Consider the following 15,659-nt stretch of genomic DNA (forward strand, 5'->3'; position numbering starts at 1 on the left):
TTGTGCATTTTTTTGCTTTAAAAATGATTGAATTATGTTGTTCTTATCTTCTGGTTAAGGTTTTTATGCCTTTAGTTAACCTGCATGCAATAATTGTCGAATCATCAACAATTTAAAAGTTTTTTTAAGTGCGGCTAAGCCTAACTTTTATTTAGCATGGCAGCCATATTTGTTTACATTTGAAACTTAGCAGAATAGTGGATTTGTTGCCAGTCTAGTGAAATTAAGCTTGACAACAGCAAAGAAGCGTCTTCTTTTGTTGTTGCGAATTAAATTATGTTTAATTTATTCTCGAATTATCATTTAAGTTATTAGCATCTTTTTGAGTAAAAAATGTAATTTTAATTGTAAAAATTGTTTTTTTAATTGTTTTAACTATAGTCGGTGTTTTATGTTTTTCTATATCTTTCAATTTTTAATGAAAATATTTTGAATTTTTATGTATTTTTGCCTTGGCGCGAAGTGAGAATTGAATTAATTAGAAGCGCATGTGCATTAGGTAAGCAGCGCTAAATCATCTCTGAAAAACTGTTTCTTTATCATTTGTTTAATTTCTTTTCAACATCATTTTAGATTTATTATAGTACTTGAATAGAACATGTGGTAATTCTTTAGATGATATAATTTTTGTGTACTCTGAGTTATAAAATGAATGAGATGTAATGCTGTTAAGTGAACCTAGCACCGAAATGTCGCTATAAATATAGTGAACTTTAAAGAGTGCATTGATTCTATTGTGGTTTATGCTCTATCGACGAAGTAGACTGTTAATTCAGTATGTTTAAATGAAATGCAAGAAAACTTTCGTATAATTTAATATTGCGGAGAAGGAAGTCATATGGTGTACACATCATATTTTTATCTTAAATAATCAAAGCTGAAATGTACAATTGAAACTTCGCATGCCTATTTGTATTTAAAATATTCTTAACATTCTCATCTAGATATTAATTTATCTTCATCATTACCAATAAAAAGTACATAAGAGTTTCAAAAACTGCTGAAGAGATAAAATTATTGATAATTTACCCAAAAAATATAAGAGTTAAATTTTTAATGACCCGACGTAGTAATAAAAATATTTTTTTTTCTTTTATAGTTCACAATACCGAGCGAGGAAAGGCGGAATTACACAGCAATTTACCTCAAGATTACTTTAGCTGAGCTTCAAGAAAAAATACCTCTAGTAAGTAATCTTAGTTTAAACGATATTTAATGAACCATTATTTAATTTTAATGACCTACGAAGACCATTATGACTTCCATTTAGTTATTTGTATTTTACTTTTCTCTTCTTTAAAGGGAAAAAGGTTATCAAATGTATTAGAAGACAACAGAGTTTTATTTTAAATTATTATCTTTATTAAGTCTGTTAGAATGAAAATATGCTTCGACAGCGAAATAAGATTTTGTCAAAAGTTAAAGAAGCTAATTATAATTTAGATACTTAAATGAATAAAATATCAGGAAGAATTATTTAAAAGAACATTTTTGAGTCAAAATGTATTACCAGTACTAGAGGGTTGCAGCCAAAACAAAATTTATAAGCTCTATTCATCCCTGAAAATCAAATGTATAAAACATTTCCATGTGAATGAAATCAGTTTATTCTTTTGAAGAAACAACCAATTTGTGACTAATTTTTTATGTTGCCAACCAGGAACCAAAAACTTTTGACACATTAGGTTAACACGTATGACGTCATGATTTAAATTTAATGTAATATAACAACATTTTCTCAAGATCAATAAAAGAATTAACGTGATAACATATCGTTTCAATAATATTAATCTGAAACAAAAATGTTGCCAACAACCGCTATTTAAAATGTGACATTAGCGAAATATTTTCGGCATACATTGACGTCACATACAACCGCGTGCTTTCATCAGCGTCAAAATTTGGTGACTATTAGTACAAAATAAGGTTTCTAGAATCTTCTCATTAACTTTTCCAAAACTCATTGTTAATGAATTTACAAAACAATTGCCCAAAAGAACACAAAATTACTTTGAAAACTCAGCTTTATGTTGTTGTTGTTGCTTATCCTCGAAAGATCTGACATATGTCAGATCAGCTCCAGAAGGTTGTTGACCGTCAAAAAATCAATAACAGTGAGAGGATAAAAAATCAGAATATATTTTAAATTATTACAGGAGGAGCTTCCCCAGTGAAATTCTGTCTATGAAAAATGCCATAATAAGGTCAATCTACGAGACTGTTGTGATCCCTCGAATCATGCATGGCATAGGCGCATGGGGTTGCCGGGCGGAGGGGCTGGTTAGACTTCGTATGAGACTGGACACAATACAGTGAGCTTGGTTACTAATGCTTACGAGATGTTTTTGAAAGACCTCTACTGAGGTTGTTTGTTTCCTAGCCAGTGTGCCCCCTCTCTCCAAACTATTTATTTTTTATTATGATAAATTTCGTTTAAAAACCGGAAATATTGATTTTAAATTATATGGAAATTCTATTGTAACACGGTGTGCTTTTGAAAAATTTGATTTAAATTTGATTCACCCTGCTGAAAGAATTTTTATTTCGTATTATTTGGATGCTCCAAAAATAGGAGAAAATGACATTTATACGGACGGGTCAGGTCTGGGAGTCGCCATTGCTTTCGCATATGTTATATATTATTATGGAACAGAGATTGAGAATAATAAACTTAAACTCAATATTTATAACTCAGTTTATCAAGCAGAAGCTATGGCTATTTTTTATTCACTGAAATGGATTAAGAAGACTCTTAAAAGGAAATGTGATATACATATTTATTCTGACAGTCTGACAGTTCTTCAAGCTCTCTCAGGACCTGATCAAGACAATCCTTTAAGGGTAGATATTAGAGAATTATATAAAGACTTATATAAAGATCAAAATATTGTGTTTAATTGTATGAAGGCATACGTTAGACATTTTGGAAATGAGAGGGCGGACGCACTGGCCAAAGAGGCAACTACCGATGTTAATGCTCGTAATATTGATGTACAGGTATCAACAAGGAAAGCTGTGACTATTATGAAAATTTATATTTATGAAAAAGGGAGGGAGGAGTGGGAAAGGTCTGATCGAAATAAAGGTTATATGAAATTTTTTAAATTTAAAAAAGGTTTATGTTATTCAGACATCGATGTTAACCAAATCATTACAAGTCGTGGTCATTTTCCTTTCTATTTTAAAAGGCTTAATTTACAAGAGTCTGACCTCTGTTATATCTGTAAAGAACCCTTCACTGCGGAGCATTATGGGGAAACATGTATTTTACTGATATCAGGAACGAGTTTAAGAAAAATGATGTTTTTAATATATATGATATTTTAAATGATTTTAAAAGACTGAAAAAATTTGCCAGGAAAATGATGGAGAAGATTAATCATAATAAGCTTGCAGTAGGGATTTTAATTTTAATTTTGTTTTTTAGTTATGTTCTTTATGTCTGTTTGTTAAAGGTGTTATTTCTAGCTTGCTCTGGCGTAGCCCGCAAAAAAGTTCATAGGGCGACATAAAATCTGCCAGGAGGGTCGAGCTGCGTCCTTCATATCATAACAGTGAGGGAATCGGATGTTAAGTCCTCCTTAGAAAGTCCGATGCAACCCAGTATGTGATCCGGTGATGCTGGATGGTCACAGTTTTTGTTACAAGCGGGATGGATTTTTCTGCTACTATCAAAGGAAAGATATTTAAGGTGGCCACTTGCTGTTAGTCTAGCCGGAGCAGTCTGGGATCCACGGTCACTTTGATTTCCAGTAGGGAGCCAGGGAATGTTTCTGTGTACCATAGGTGCATAGGTGGAATACGTCGTATTACATTAAGTAAACTTAATGTACTACGACGTATTCTTTCATTTGAGTAAAGTTCTTGGTAAGTAAATGAGGAGCCAGTGACCGCTTCATTAACTGCGCTCTTTTGAAGTTTATCAGCGACCTCATTACCACAATATTAACATGTGATGGGATCCAGTGAAGGTGGACGTCGTGGGTCTGAGAGATCTCCCTCAATTTGAGCAGAATAGATATGCTGGTTTCATCGTTTGCTTAGCCACCAAGTGCATTGCGGCTGTCCGATAAAATCTATAGTTCCCCAAAATCACAATCATATAAGCCTAGATGGCATCAAGCCTCACATTAATCGCAATTAACTCGCTTCTGAAGACAGAGCAAGTGTCAGGGTTGCGTTGCTTTATTGTAGTTGAAAGTTCTTAATAAAGATACCTTTGCCAGTACGATCTTCTGTACGACTACCATGAGTATGTACTGCATCTTTAGGAATGCAACTAATAATTTGCAGAGCCAGTTGCCTAAGAAGGTCTTCATGGTGCGTTTGCTTGTTTGTTACCCCCTCAAGTCCTGCAGGTCGCCTTAGAGTGTTCTCTTAGCCGGCGAGGGGGTGTACCTGGGAGAAACGGGCGAAGTACGTCGGGAAAGTAATCTCCTGGAAGTGTCACCCATGGCGTGAAGGCCGTTGCATTATGCTCAGCTAAGATCTGCAGGAAATGCAGCAAAGATAGACTTCTTCCCTTGAACTTTACCCAGGGCGCTCTAGTCGTTTTGACCGACAGAAGCTGCTCACTTCCTCCTCCTTGTGGTTTTGTTGACACAACGTTATAGAGGATGTTGTTTACTTTTAAGTAGCAGCAGGCGTAGTGATAAATGACATGTGGAGGATTCTCTATAATTATGGACTATATGGAAAATGTAGAAAATATGGTGAAACTGACATTGTCAGAATCGTAAATGCATCTCGTATCAGATGGCTGGGCTTTTTTAGATATGATGATGCATTTTCAACCAAAAAGATAATCTTTTCGACAATTGAGGGAGTAAGAGAATCGGAAGACTACCGCTAGATAGATAGATGATGTCGAGGAGGATTTAAGGTTAATTGGAGTTAACCGATGGAGGGGTATTGCGCCAAATGGGGTTAGGTGGAGGAAACATGGAGAGACAGCCTTGGCTTGTAACAGGCTTTAGAGCTTATGAAGAAGATGAAGGCATACTGATAATCATAGGCAGTGGCTGCAATGTCCCGAAAGAGATAAACAAGAGCATAGCGCGCAATCGGGACTCATCGAATTCGAGTCGTATTCCAAACAAAACTTTTCACGTTCAAAATAGGACGTGTAACGAGATACCAATGTAATTCAGTTTAGAACTTGGTTATGTAAATTATAAGCAGTAAGGACACACTGTAAATAGTGAAAGAAATACATTATTTGAATAAGGAAATTAAGGTATAAATGACATTAGCGAATAAAATTTACAAGAGAAACTGAATACTGTTATTCGATCCAAACTCGAGCAAATAAGTAATGTTAAGTCCACCTTGCTTTACATTATCTTCTGTCCCACACACGTTTCTTTTCCTTTCTGTATTTTCTGTATACAGCTCTGTTTTATATTAATAGTTTATGTTAGTAATTTTTCCATTGTTCCACAATAAGCAAACTTTTATCTAAATGGAAGAGACACATGCCAATATAAAATTTTAAATTAGCCAAAAAAGCAACCATTTTTTGGAATAAAATTTGAATTAATTCTACAGACATTGAAAGCAATCGGACTCGGAAGATTCCTCTTTGTGTCTGATTGGCCCCGAAATCAGTAGAATTTTGCTCAAAATCTTTTCCAAAATAAAGTTCTTTTCGACCTAATTTAAAACTTACATTTATTTTTAGATGGAGTTCGCTTAAATAATTTAATAACAGGGAGTTCAATGTATTATTGAAAACCCAAAAATCGTTAAAATATAAATCCATCGCCTCTCTCCAGCTTTCAAGCTTAATTTGATTGCCTAAAATCAAAAATAAAGCTCTATTTATCAGTTCCAAATGCGTATGAAAATTAATTACGTATATAGATGAAAATTTAATCAAATGAACAAACGTTTACTTTTAAATTTAAAAAATATAATAAACTGCAATTAGTGACTGCATTACTCGTCGAATATATGGGGTATGATGGTAAATTTAAAGCATTGAAACAGCAGACTATCAAAATGTGCATGGCATTTGTAAATGAAAAAAGCTTTAGATCGGAAATAGAAATTTTCTTTTTCATTTCCGTTCTTCAGTGAAGAACGAATGAGAAATTTTATTTTATTAATATTTCGATTAACATCAATTTTTTGTTCCATTTCTGATTTCATACATAAAATACCATTTCCTTGAAGGAGTTCTACATGCTGTATTACCTCGCGCATTTTTCTCCCTTAGCTTTTCAGGACTATGCTCTGAAAATTTTAAAAACTATTCGCTTAATACCCTTTCTCATTGTATTCAGAAAACAAGCTGCCCCAAATTTTAAAATTAATTCATTGATGTAATGATTGTTTTCGCCCTACTAATGAAGATAAAGCCTAGCAAACTACCTGTAAAGGTCACACGGAATCTTTCCTGTGGAACTTTATGCCAACCTAACGCAAGAACCGACCCATCACAGGGACGCAAACATGAACTGGCATTCAGTCTACGAATTTGCCGAGTCTGCTGCACATTCACCTTCTCTAATTATTTATGGATGATTTGAGGCCTAAGGGGTAGTAGAAACAACAGTAATAAATGGCAAGTTTCAAGTTACAGGGAAGCAGAAATGAAGGTATTAAATATTCTAGCATTAATATTACTATGCTTTCTCATTATAATATATGTTTCGTTTAACTATTTCACAGCGAAGTCGCCCAGAACGCCCGTGTATTCAGACGTCGCCCAAGCACCTGCGTCCCTTTTCTACCTGGTGCTTTCCCCATCAAATTACTGCATGACTCATTGGTTTCGGGAGTTGTTAAATGACACAATAATCATTCTTTTGAAGCTCCTAAAAGTAGCTTTCTTTTCTGAATGTACCTTCCCTCTCCTTGGTTTAGCGTCAACGTTTAGCTATTGGTGCTCACAATTGCAATACTGTCCTAACCAGAAACTGCATACAGTGGATGAAACCGCTCAAAGATTCCCAAGAAAGAAGTAATCACTTCACTTAAGAAGGCTAGTGTTAACGTTCTAGCATTCTGCTTGGCATGCGGATAGGAAATACATTCCAATAAAAATTCGTATATGCGGGCGTTTTAGATGTTTGAGTAGAACAGGTTTTGGCCTCCACCGATGCGGAAAAAGTTAAATAATACAATAATAGTTATTTCAGTTTAATCACGAGTTCTTTTCATTTGTTAAGTTCTTACTGCAACAGCGTCCTTCGGAAATTAAATTATTCGCATAATATTCCCTTCGAGTTATGTGTGGTAGAATTCGAAAACAAAAAGGGGGAAGCAAATACGGTAATCAAAATCATTATAAAAGCTAACGGTTAAATTACTTTAGTGATTCTAGTTTTTGTAATTAATATTTTTATTTTGTCGAACTATAATTAATGCTAAGTCTTTATTTATTTAATCTTCTTCTTTAATGATTTAGATACTATTATGAGTATCTATTTTTCAAGGTAAACTGGACCCTGTATTTCAGCATTGCAATGCCATTAGAATTAACGGATGATGAAGAAGTTGTTGTATATGCAGTACCTTATTTAAGTAGGATGAGTGAATTAGTAACAAACACGCCCAAAAGGTAAAAACTTCATACAGGTTAAAGATTTTTCTTAAGTTCTGTGCCATAAATATGAATGCAGAGCAAGATGAAATGCTTCTAACTTAGTTTTATTTTCTAAAGGACTGTAGCTAATTACATCCTCTGGAGATTTGTGTACAACCGGGTGAGCAATCTGGACAAACGTTTTCTCGCAAAACAGCAGGAATATTACAGTGCTTTGTACGGCACTCAATCTATTTCACCTCGGTGGAAAACTTGTACGGTTTATACAAACAAGAACATGGGAATGGCTGTTGGATCTATGTTTGTCAAGAGGCATTTCAATGAAAAAAGCAAGGAAACGGTAAGAAAAGATTCTTACTTTGCTTTGATGAATTTTTAAATTGTAATCAATGGTGTATATAATGCACTAGTTCTAGACACAAATGGCAATATAAACAACCACAGCATCTATATAAACAATCACTATAATATAACAAACACCATAATACTATAAACAATCATTACATCAATATAAACAAACAGCACTTGAGTGTAAAAACTAGGGCACTTGTACAGTAATTTCTCTTCGTTCTACGAAGTTCACGGTACTAAATGAGCTAGCAAACTTGCATAAGTGAGAAAATATGCTATTCCTCAGCTTTTTAAAAGAATAATTTTCCAGAAAGATATAACTTTCCCCTTAGTTTCTCCTTCTCCTTATTTACAGGCATCACTATAGCCTCATTACATTACAAACATTATTACAGACATATTATTACAGACATCACTATCTAAAAATTATGGAGTATATAGTCTATAAATTCTTCGATGGTCATTACATATAGGACAAGAGTATCTGTGACTATGTGCGTTATGTAATTTGTACCACGTTTCTGCAAAACCACAAATATTTTACAATGCAGAAAGGTATTCGGAATTTATGGAAATAGTTTTTATAATTAACTTTTATGCATAAAATGCGTATTTCTTGCGGCTATGTACTTCTATCCGATAACCTAGATTCTTTATAAAGCTGAAATTTGCCATGATAAAATTTTTTATTCCTAAAGCCGTCATGTCAGTCTGATCCCACTCCTCTTAGTCCTTTGACCGGCCCGAGTTTTCGCTAAGAAAGCATAAATTTACCCAAACTACCATTAGAAAAGATTATTTTCTTGATTTTAATGTCAAAATACCCTTGGTACTTTATACCTGGATTTGTGTACTTTTAATGTATTGCCTTCACTTCTTGGACATATATATGTATATATACGCTGTTACGGACGTATATATACGTTCTTACGGACATCACAAAAGTATTTTAGATGAGAGGATTTTAAGTCATTTTCTAAAGTCTTTTGCTTGCAGTGCCAGTGTTCTTGGATGCGATTTTTCTAAGGCAAATTTGAACAAACCGAAAGCGCGAAATTCCATACGAGAAGGGACAGGTGAATTTATAAGTATTTCATTAACTGGGTTACATTTTATTCCTATTCCTGGCTTTCCTTGCTAAATAAGCGGTAGTTTACTTGGATGTATGACTAGAGGCTTTTTCTATATGAAGTTCAACTGTATTTATGTCCTTTACATATAAGGCTGGAATTTTTTCTTCAGATATTTTTTCACAAATATTCTGCTGATAGTTTAGCGAATTAAATTTAACCTCACGTCAGATATTTTTTTTGCGTTACAATTTACTGTTGTAATAAAATCCTGCGACAATCATGGGGCTAGGTTGGGAACTTTTCTGTACATCGACGAAGTCATTTCAGATGTTCATTTTCGCCAACTGAGCAACAGAAAATTCATTTTTTTATTGCATTCAAATACGCCCATCCTTTATCGAGTGTTATCATAAATGGTGCTACTTTGGTAGACGGTTGCACGGATTTTGGCGATTTTTCTTTTGGCGAGTAATACGACTTATGGTAAACCCATTGCTGGATAAGTTATTTATGGTAACCGATACTTTGTTGTCATTTTATTTAAAAAATAATGCGTTTTATTATGCATAAATTCAGTGTTTTAAATATTATTTATGGCTTCTAAATATTGAAAATCAATTTAATTTTGCATTTTTATTTGAAATAAAAATTTTATTGTTTATGATATTTTATGAAATTTTATTTTGTGGATGATGTAATCAATGACGTCACCTTACTTTAAAAGTAATTAGTTTTAATATCTATAAATTTTATCTAATGTTTTAAACATTATTTATGGCTGTTAAATATTAAAATACAATTTAATTTTGCATTTTTTAAAAAAATGATCTATTATGAATGATTATTTAAATAATTTTAATTCTATGCGTGATGTAATCAGCTCCCTGATTGGTTACTGAATATTTGTGCATTACCGCGCCATTTTAAAATTTTATTATTCATCTCTTCGAATTCCTCAGATTTCAAAGCGAATGAATATGTCCGTTTCGAAGATTAATGTTGTTATTGGTAATTACCAAAAATTATTGGCATCAGAATAAAAAAAATTGCCCTTTGAGACCTTATTTTGGCTAACCTGGCTTTCCTAATCAAAGATTTATTTATAAATTGTAACAAAGAATCAGAGGAAATTTATTTTAAATTTTTGGAGGAAACCTCGCTAATTGTTTCTTCAGTGAAGTGCAAAAGATGTGGATGCGAGATGAAGATTTTTTTTTTGGTGGTACTTATTAAAATACGACAGGTAAAATATTTAAAAAAATTGTAAGTATATATTTTTATTTTACTTCATAATTGTTGCATCAGGTTCTTCTATTTACAATAAAATTAATGTAAAATTCCTTACCTGCTGCATCTTCAGTGTTCACGACGCCAGGCTTCTAATAAGCACGTTTTCAGTAAGAGTTTCTATTACTGCTAACAAGCCATCTTGTCTTTTAATTATTTATTGAAATAAAAAGCTAATATACACTATTTACAAGGTAGGTGATAACTATTTTAAGACAGTACATTTTTAACTCTGAGTCTTTACGCTCCTCAAAGCGGTTCCAATCTCGACTGGTTCTCGAAACTTAATTACAGCAAAAGTAAAGGAAGAGATGCCCGCCACCTAGTGGCAAGAATGTGACATCCTCCCACCTTTTGATTTTACCTCGATAAGATGGGAAAATCAAAACAAAATTTATCAATAATCAAACAAAAATTCAAGTACAACTTTCACAAATATGAAAAGTAACTAATGCTCTAAAATTAATACTTACAAAGAAGGATTACACATCTAAACATTTTCTGCATTACATTCATACCATATCCAGATAACATGTTCCAATTGACTACTGTTAGGACAATTAAATTTCTAAAATGCTGAAAAGAAACAAAAATTAGTATAGCAATTTAAAAATATGTAACAGGTTTTACAGTTTTACGTCCATATCTAGTTTGATAGTTCATATCACTGTCACACTTATCGGCAGAGTTTTTTCTGTTCATGGTGAAGTCACTAAACAAGTTAGGTCTATCAAGTTCGAGAGGATAAATACGTTTCACAGGTCTTAGGAGTTCACCCGTTGCAGTTTTCACTTTGACAACACGTACTTCGTTGTCTTTCCCAGGATATAGTTCTACAACACGACCTATTGGCCAATCTATTCTCTTCTTGTTGTCGCTGCCGACAAACACCAAGTCATTTTTGTTGATAGTCCGAGTAGATCGTTTAGATGGTTTTTGCACTAGGATAGCTAAATATTCATCACGAAATCTTTTGCGGAAATGTTCTCTTAAGTTCTGCAAGAACTTGTATCTTTTTGTCAGATTAATGGTATCCAGGTAGTCTAAGTCAGGCACTCCGACGTCGTGCACATCTTGTAGAAACATTGAAGGAGTTAGTGCCGTAAGATCATTTGGATCTTCTGAAAGGTACGTAAGGGGTCTTGAGTTGATTACTGATTCGATATCACAAAGTATAGTCAACATTTCCTCATAAGAGACACAGGACTTGCCGAGAACATTTCTCAACATCTTCTTCACTGTTTGTACCAACCTCTCCCACCAACCGCCCCACCATGAAGCAGTTGGGGGATTAAACTTCCACTGTATTCTCATACTAGTTGAATTACATTCTATTTCTTTCCAATCTATCGATCTTAAAAGATTTTCAGTTCCAACGAAATTAGTGCCATTGTCGCTGTAAATAATACTTGGACGACCTCTTCTGGCAATAAATCTCCTTAATCCCAAGATGAACGCATTTGTTGATAAACTTTCTATCAGTTCAAGATGTATCGCGCGATAGACCGCGCAAGTAAAGAGCAAGATCCATGCCTTTTTTCCTTTTCGTAAATAAAGAGGACCGGCTACATCGACTCCGGTCACTTCAAACACCAGAGCATCTCGAACTCGATCTTCAGGAAGAGGTGCTGGAACAGTCTCTATATTCTTTGCGCTATATCTTCTACAGCGAACACACTTCATAAGAACTTTACGTACTGTTTTTCTTCCTCTCAGGACCCCGAATTTCTGTCGAATATTGGCTAGTACGAACTGCACACCAGCGTGGGATAGTCGCAAATGGTAATCTAAAATTAACCTATGAACTAAGTCATGATTTGAGGGCAATACAATTGGACAGAGAAAATTTTCTTCTTCCTCTCTTCTAGTAATCTTGGTCTTTAACCGAATAAGGCCATCTGAGTCAAAAAAGGTACAAAGGTTGCTAACTTTAAGTTCTTTGCCAAATGCTTCTATTTGTATTATCTTGCATATTTTCTTTTCTACAGTTTCTATTTCCGGGACCGTGAGTTCTCCTGATTGTTTAGAATCTGGTCTTCTGCAGTTGTTGATAAATCTGCATATCCAAGCAGTTATTCTTAACATTTTATGGTAAGATGAATATTTCTCAAAAAAAATGTTCTACCCTTTGCGTATTTAGTGCAGAAATGACTGATTTCCTTTTTTCTGAATTCACTATTTCCATGTCCGGTATTTCCCTTTGTCTAGGCCATTCTTCCTGATTTTTCTTCAGCCAGTCGGGGCCCTCCCACCATCTAACTGCTAAAAGTTGTTTAGCGGTGCAACCTCTTGATGGGAGGTCAGCTGGATTTTTTGTTCCAGCAATATGTTTCCACGTTTTTGGATCCGTCAGTTTCCTAATCTCCCTGACTCTGTTTTCCACAAAGACAGCCCAGACAATCTCTTCCCTTTGAATCCATGTCAAAACTGTTGTAGAATCCGTCCAAAAATGCGTTTCCATATTTTGCCATTGCAAACCATTTAAAACAGAAGAGCATAGTCTGGCACCTATCGTGGCAGCTATCAATTCCAGACGAGAGATCGTAATAGATTTTACGGGAGCTACTCTAGACTTCGATGCCAACAGATGAATTTCAACTCCAGAATTCGTCACAGTTCTCAAGAAAACTGCAGCAGCATACGCATTACTACTGGCATCACAGAATGTGTGAATGCTGCAGAACTTCCTATTGTCCTTGCTGGAATGTATCCAACGTAGGAGGGATATTTCTTTTAAGAGAAAAAGGCTTTTATACCAATTCACAAAATTTTGTTTTGTACTCTCGTCAACTTCAGTATCCGAAGAAATTCCTGTTTTCCATAGGTTCTGCAACAATATTTTAGGATACAAGAGAACAGGACTCACAATACCAATAGGATCAAATATTTTGTGTGTTACAGCGAGAATTGTTCTCTTCGTTATTATACCCATTTCAAAATCTTCCAGCCAATTCAGATTCAAAGTTAAATTATCTTTCTGAGAGTTCCATAACACACCCAATACGGGTGAAATAGTTTCATGTTTCAAATTATCTCCGTTATGTAACCAACCTCGAAGATTAAACTTTCCTTCATACATTATTTCTCGAGATTTTTCGATGAACTGGATCATCTCGGATTTTTTGTCAAAACTGGCAACAACGTTATCTACGTAGAAGCTACGCAAGAGTTTAGCTATTATCTCCGTATCATATGAAGAATTTTTCACGTACTTTTGTAGATGGAATTCTATAACAGCTGCCAAAAGGAAAGGACTACTCTTAACCCCAAATACTACCCTAGTATGACGAAATATTTTCGTTTTCCTTTCTTCCACATCATTCCACCAGAAAAACCGAAGCCAGTCTCTATCTTGAGGCCTTACACTGATCTGTAAGAAAGCCTTTTCAATGTCTGCTATAGCAGCAAACTTGCCTTCCCGAAATCTCAACAAAAGAGATGGAATTAGTTCTATCAAATTTGGTCCACACTCCAAACACTGATTTAAAGAAGGAGACGATTGTTTCCTCGCAGACGCATCAAACACCGGTCGAATTGGTGTTGAGCTATTTTCTTTGATCACCGGTCTATGCGGTAAATAATGTCCATAGTCAACCGCAATATTTTCTTTAACTTCTTCGATCACTCCTAAGTTACACCAGTCATTAAAAACTGCATTGTATGAAGAAAATAAATTTTGAGATAAAAGTTTCTGGGTGGTAGATTGTAGACGTTTCAACGCTAAATCCTTGTGGGTGGAGAGTGGTACATGATTCTCCGCCCACGGAAGTGCGACTTCATAACGCCCTTCTTCGTTTAGAGATACAGAATTTTCGAATTGCAATTTTGCTTGCAAATCCCTTTCCTCTCTAGCCTTTTTTGTAACTGGATCTGTTATTCCGATAACATCAAGCCTCCACAGTTCTGACAACGTGGCATCAGAAATATGTAAAGATAACGAAAGCGTGGAAAAGGAATTTTCTATTTCATAATTGTCAGTGTTCGCTTTCCCCATGACTGTCCACCCAAGTCTTGTACTTACAGCAACTAATCTTCCCCAAGGAAGAACTTCGATTTTACCTGTAAATAAATTTGCAGCAACATCTGCCCCTAACAACAAATGAATCTCTTGGGGGTTCTCCTGGAATAATCTGCAATTTCCATTTTCAAAAACATCACTGACGTAAATTCCTCTTCTTCTAAGTTCCCCAATCCAGTGTATATTTTTGATTTTAGGGACCGAAGAACATATTTTTCTTTCATCCAATACATTGATTTCGCAATTATACCGTTTATCTACGCTACCCAATTTTATTCTATAACGTTTATGTTTTTCCGAAACTTCTATGCCACCGAAAAGTCCGTGGGTTACACTTTGTTCACCTAAGCTTCTTAATTGTAACCTTTCTGCTGCATACCTGCTTATGTATGAGTTTTGACTTCCGGTGTCAATCATCGCTCGAACAAATTGGTTATTCCCTCTTCCATATATGCGAACAATTAAAGTTTGCAAATATACTTCTGAACATCCTGCTTGATTTGAAAGTACTTTATTTTCTATCTGTTCGTCTTTTTTAATTTCCGAAACCTCGACAGAAGGATTTTGTTTATTACACATAATAGTTGCATGTTGTTTTTTACAAATAGAACAAGTTATTTTTGTTCTGCAGTTTTGAGCCAAATGGTGTAATTTTAGGCATTTATAGCAAGCACATTTTCTTTTTAAAATGTCCCTTTTTTCTTGTAATGATAAGCCGGAAACGAAACTACAGTCATAAGTCTTGTGAAATTGATTACAGAAGACGCAGTTCATATTTTCCTCTCTGCATTCGGATTTTGTAAACAAATCTGTAGCGGTCGGAATCTTTGGTTTATTATGTCTATTTGAGAGAGCATATGCGTTTTTCGTTGCAGGGGGGGGAAGAAGACTGTCGCCGATCGGATACTTTTTGCTGTTGCGAAACCGTTGACCTTGTGCGTTCACGGGATGAAAGTTCTGCGTGTAAAAATGACATTAAATCTTTTATGTTATAATCTGTGCCAACATTTTGTGTTCTATGAAATTCAAGCGTTAATTCTGAAGGCAATAACTTCAAAATCATCGGACACAGCAAAGCACTGTAAGATTCCGATACAACATCTAACGCTTCGAGACATCTAATCTGTGTTTGTACTTTATCATACAAGTTACGAAATGTTTTTATGTCATTCGCATTTTTTAATGATTCAATATTCAGCAAATTATTCATGTGCGCATTAATAAGAATGTCTCTCCTTCCAAAACGGTCGTGTAAGATTTGAATTGCTGAATCATAATGTTTCGGCGATAACGGAAGTCCTTGAACGCAATTAGCAGCTGTTCCTCCTAAATACGCTTTCAGGTAATTAAATTTGTCTACTTTGTTCAATGATTCGTTATT

General features: G+C 34.6%; 1 protein-coding gene across 5 annotated transcripts in view; it reads left to right on the forward strand.

Annotated features, from left to right (window-relative positions):
• The window catches only part of LOC118199010 (neprilysin-1-like), a 366,463-nt gene that overhangs the window by 272,546 nt on the left and 78,258 nt on the right, over positions 1-15,659 (forward strand). For all 5 annotated transcript variants that reach the window (XM_085813638.1, XM_085813641.1, XM_085813637.1 and 2 more), the window contains 3 exons: positions 1,100-1,186; positions 7,440-7,564; positions 7,667-7,889. In XM_085813638.1, the coding sequence (XP_085669764.1) occupies positions 1,100-1,186; positions 7,440-7,564; positions 7,667-7,889 (435 nt within the window). The remainder of the gene's footprint in view (positions 1-1,099; positions 1,187-7,439; positions 7,565-7,666; positions 7,890-15,659) is intronic.

This window comes from Stegodyphus dumicola, chromosome 3 (genome assembly GCF_044657685.1).
Source record: "Stegodyphus dumicola isolate Sdum_Otavi_A_Nest chromosome 3, ASM4465768v1".
Lineage (NCBI taxonomy): Eukaryota > Metazoa > Arthropoda > Arachnida > Araneae > Eresidae > Stegodyphus > Stegodyphus dumicola.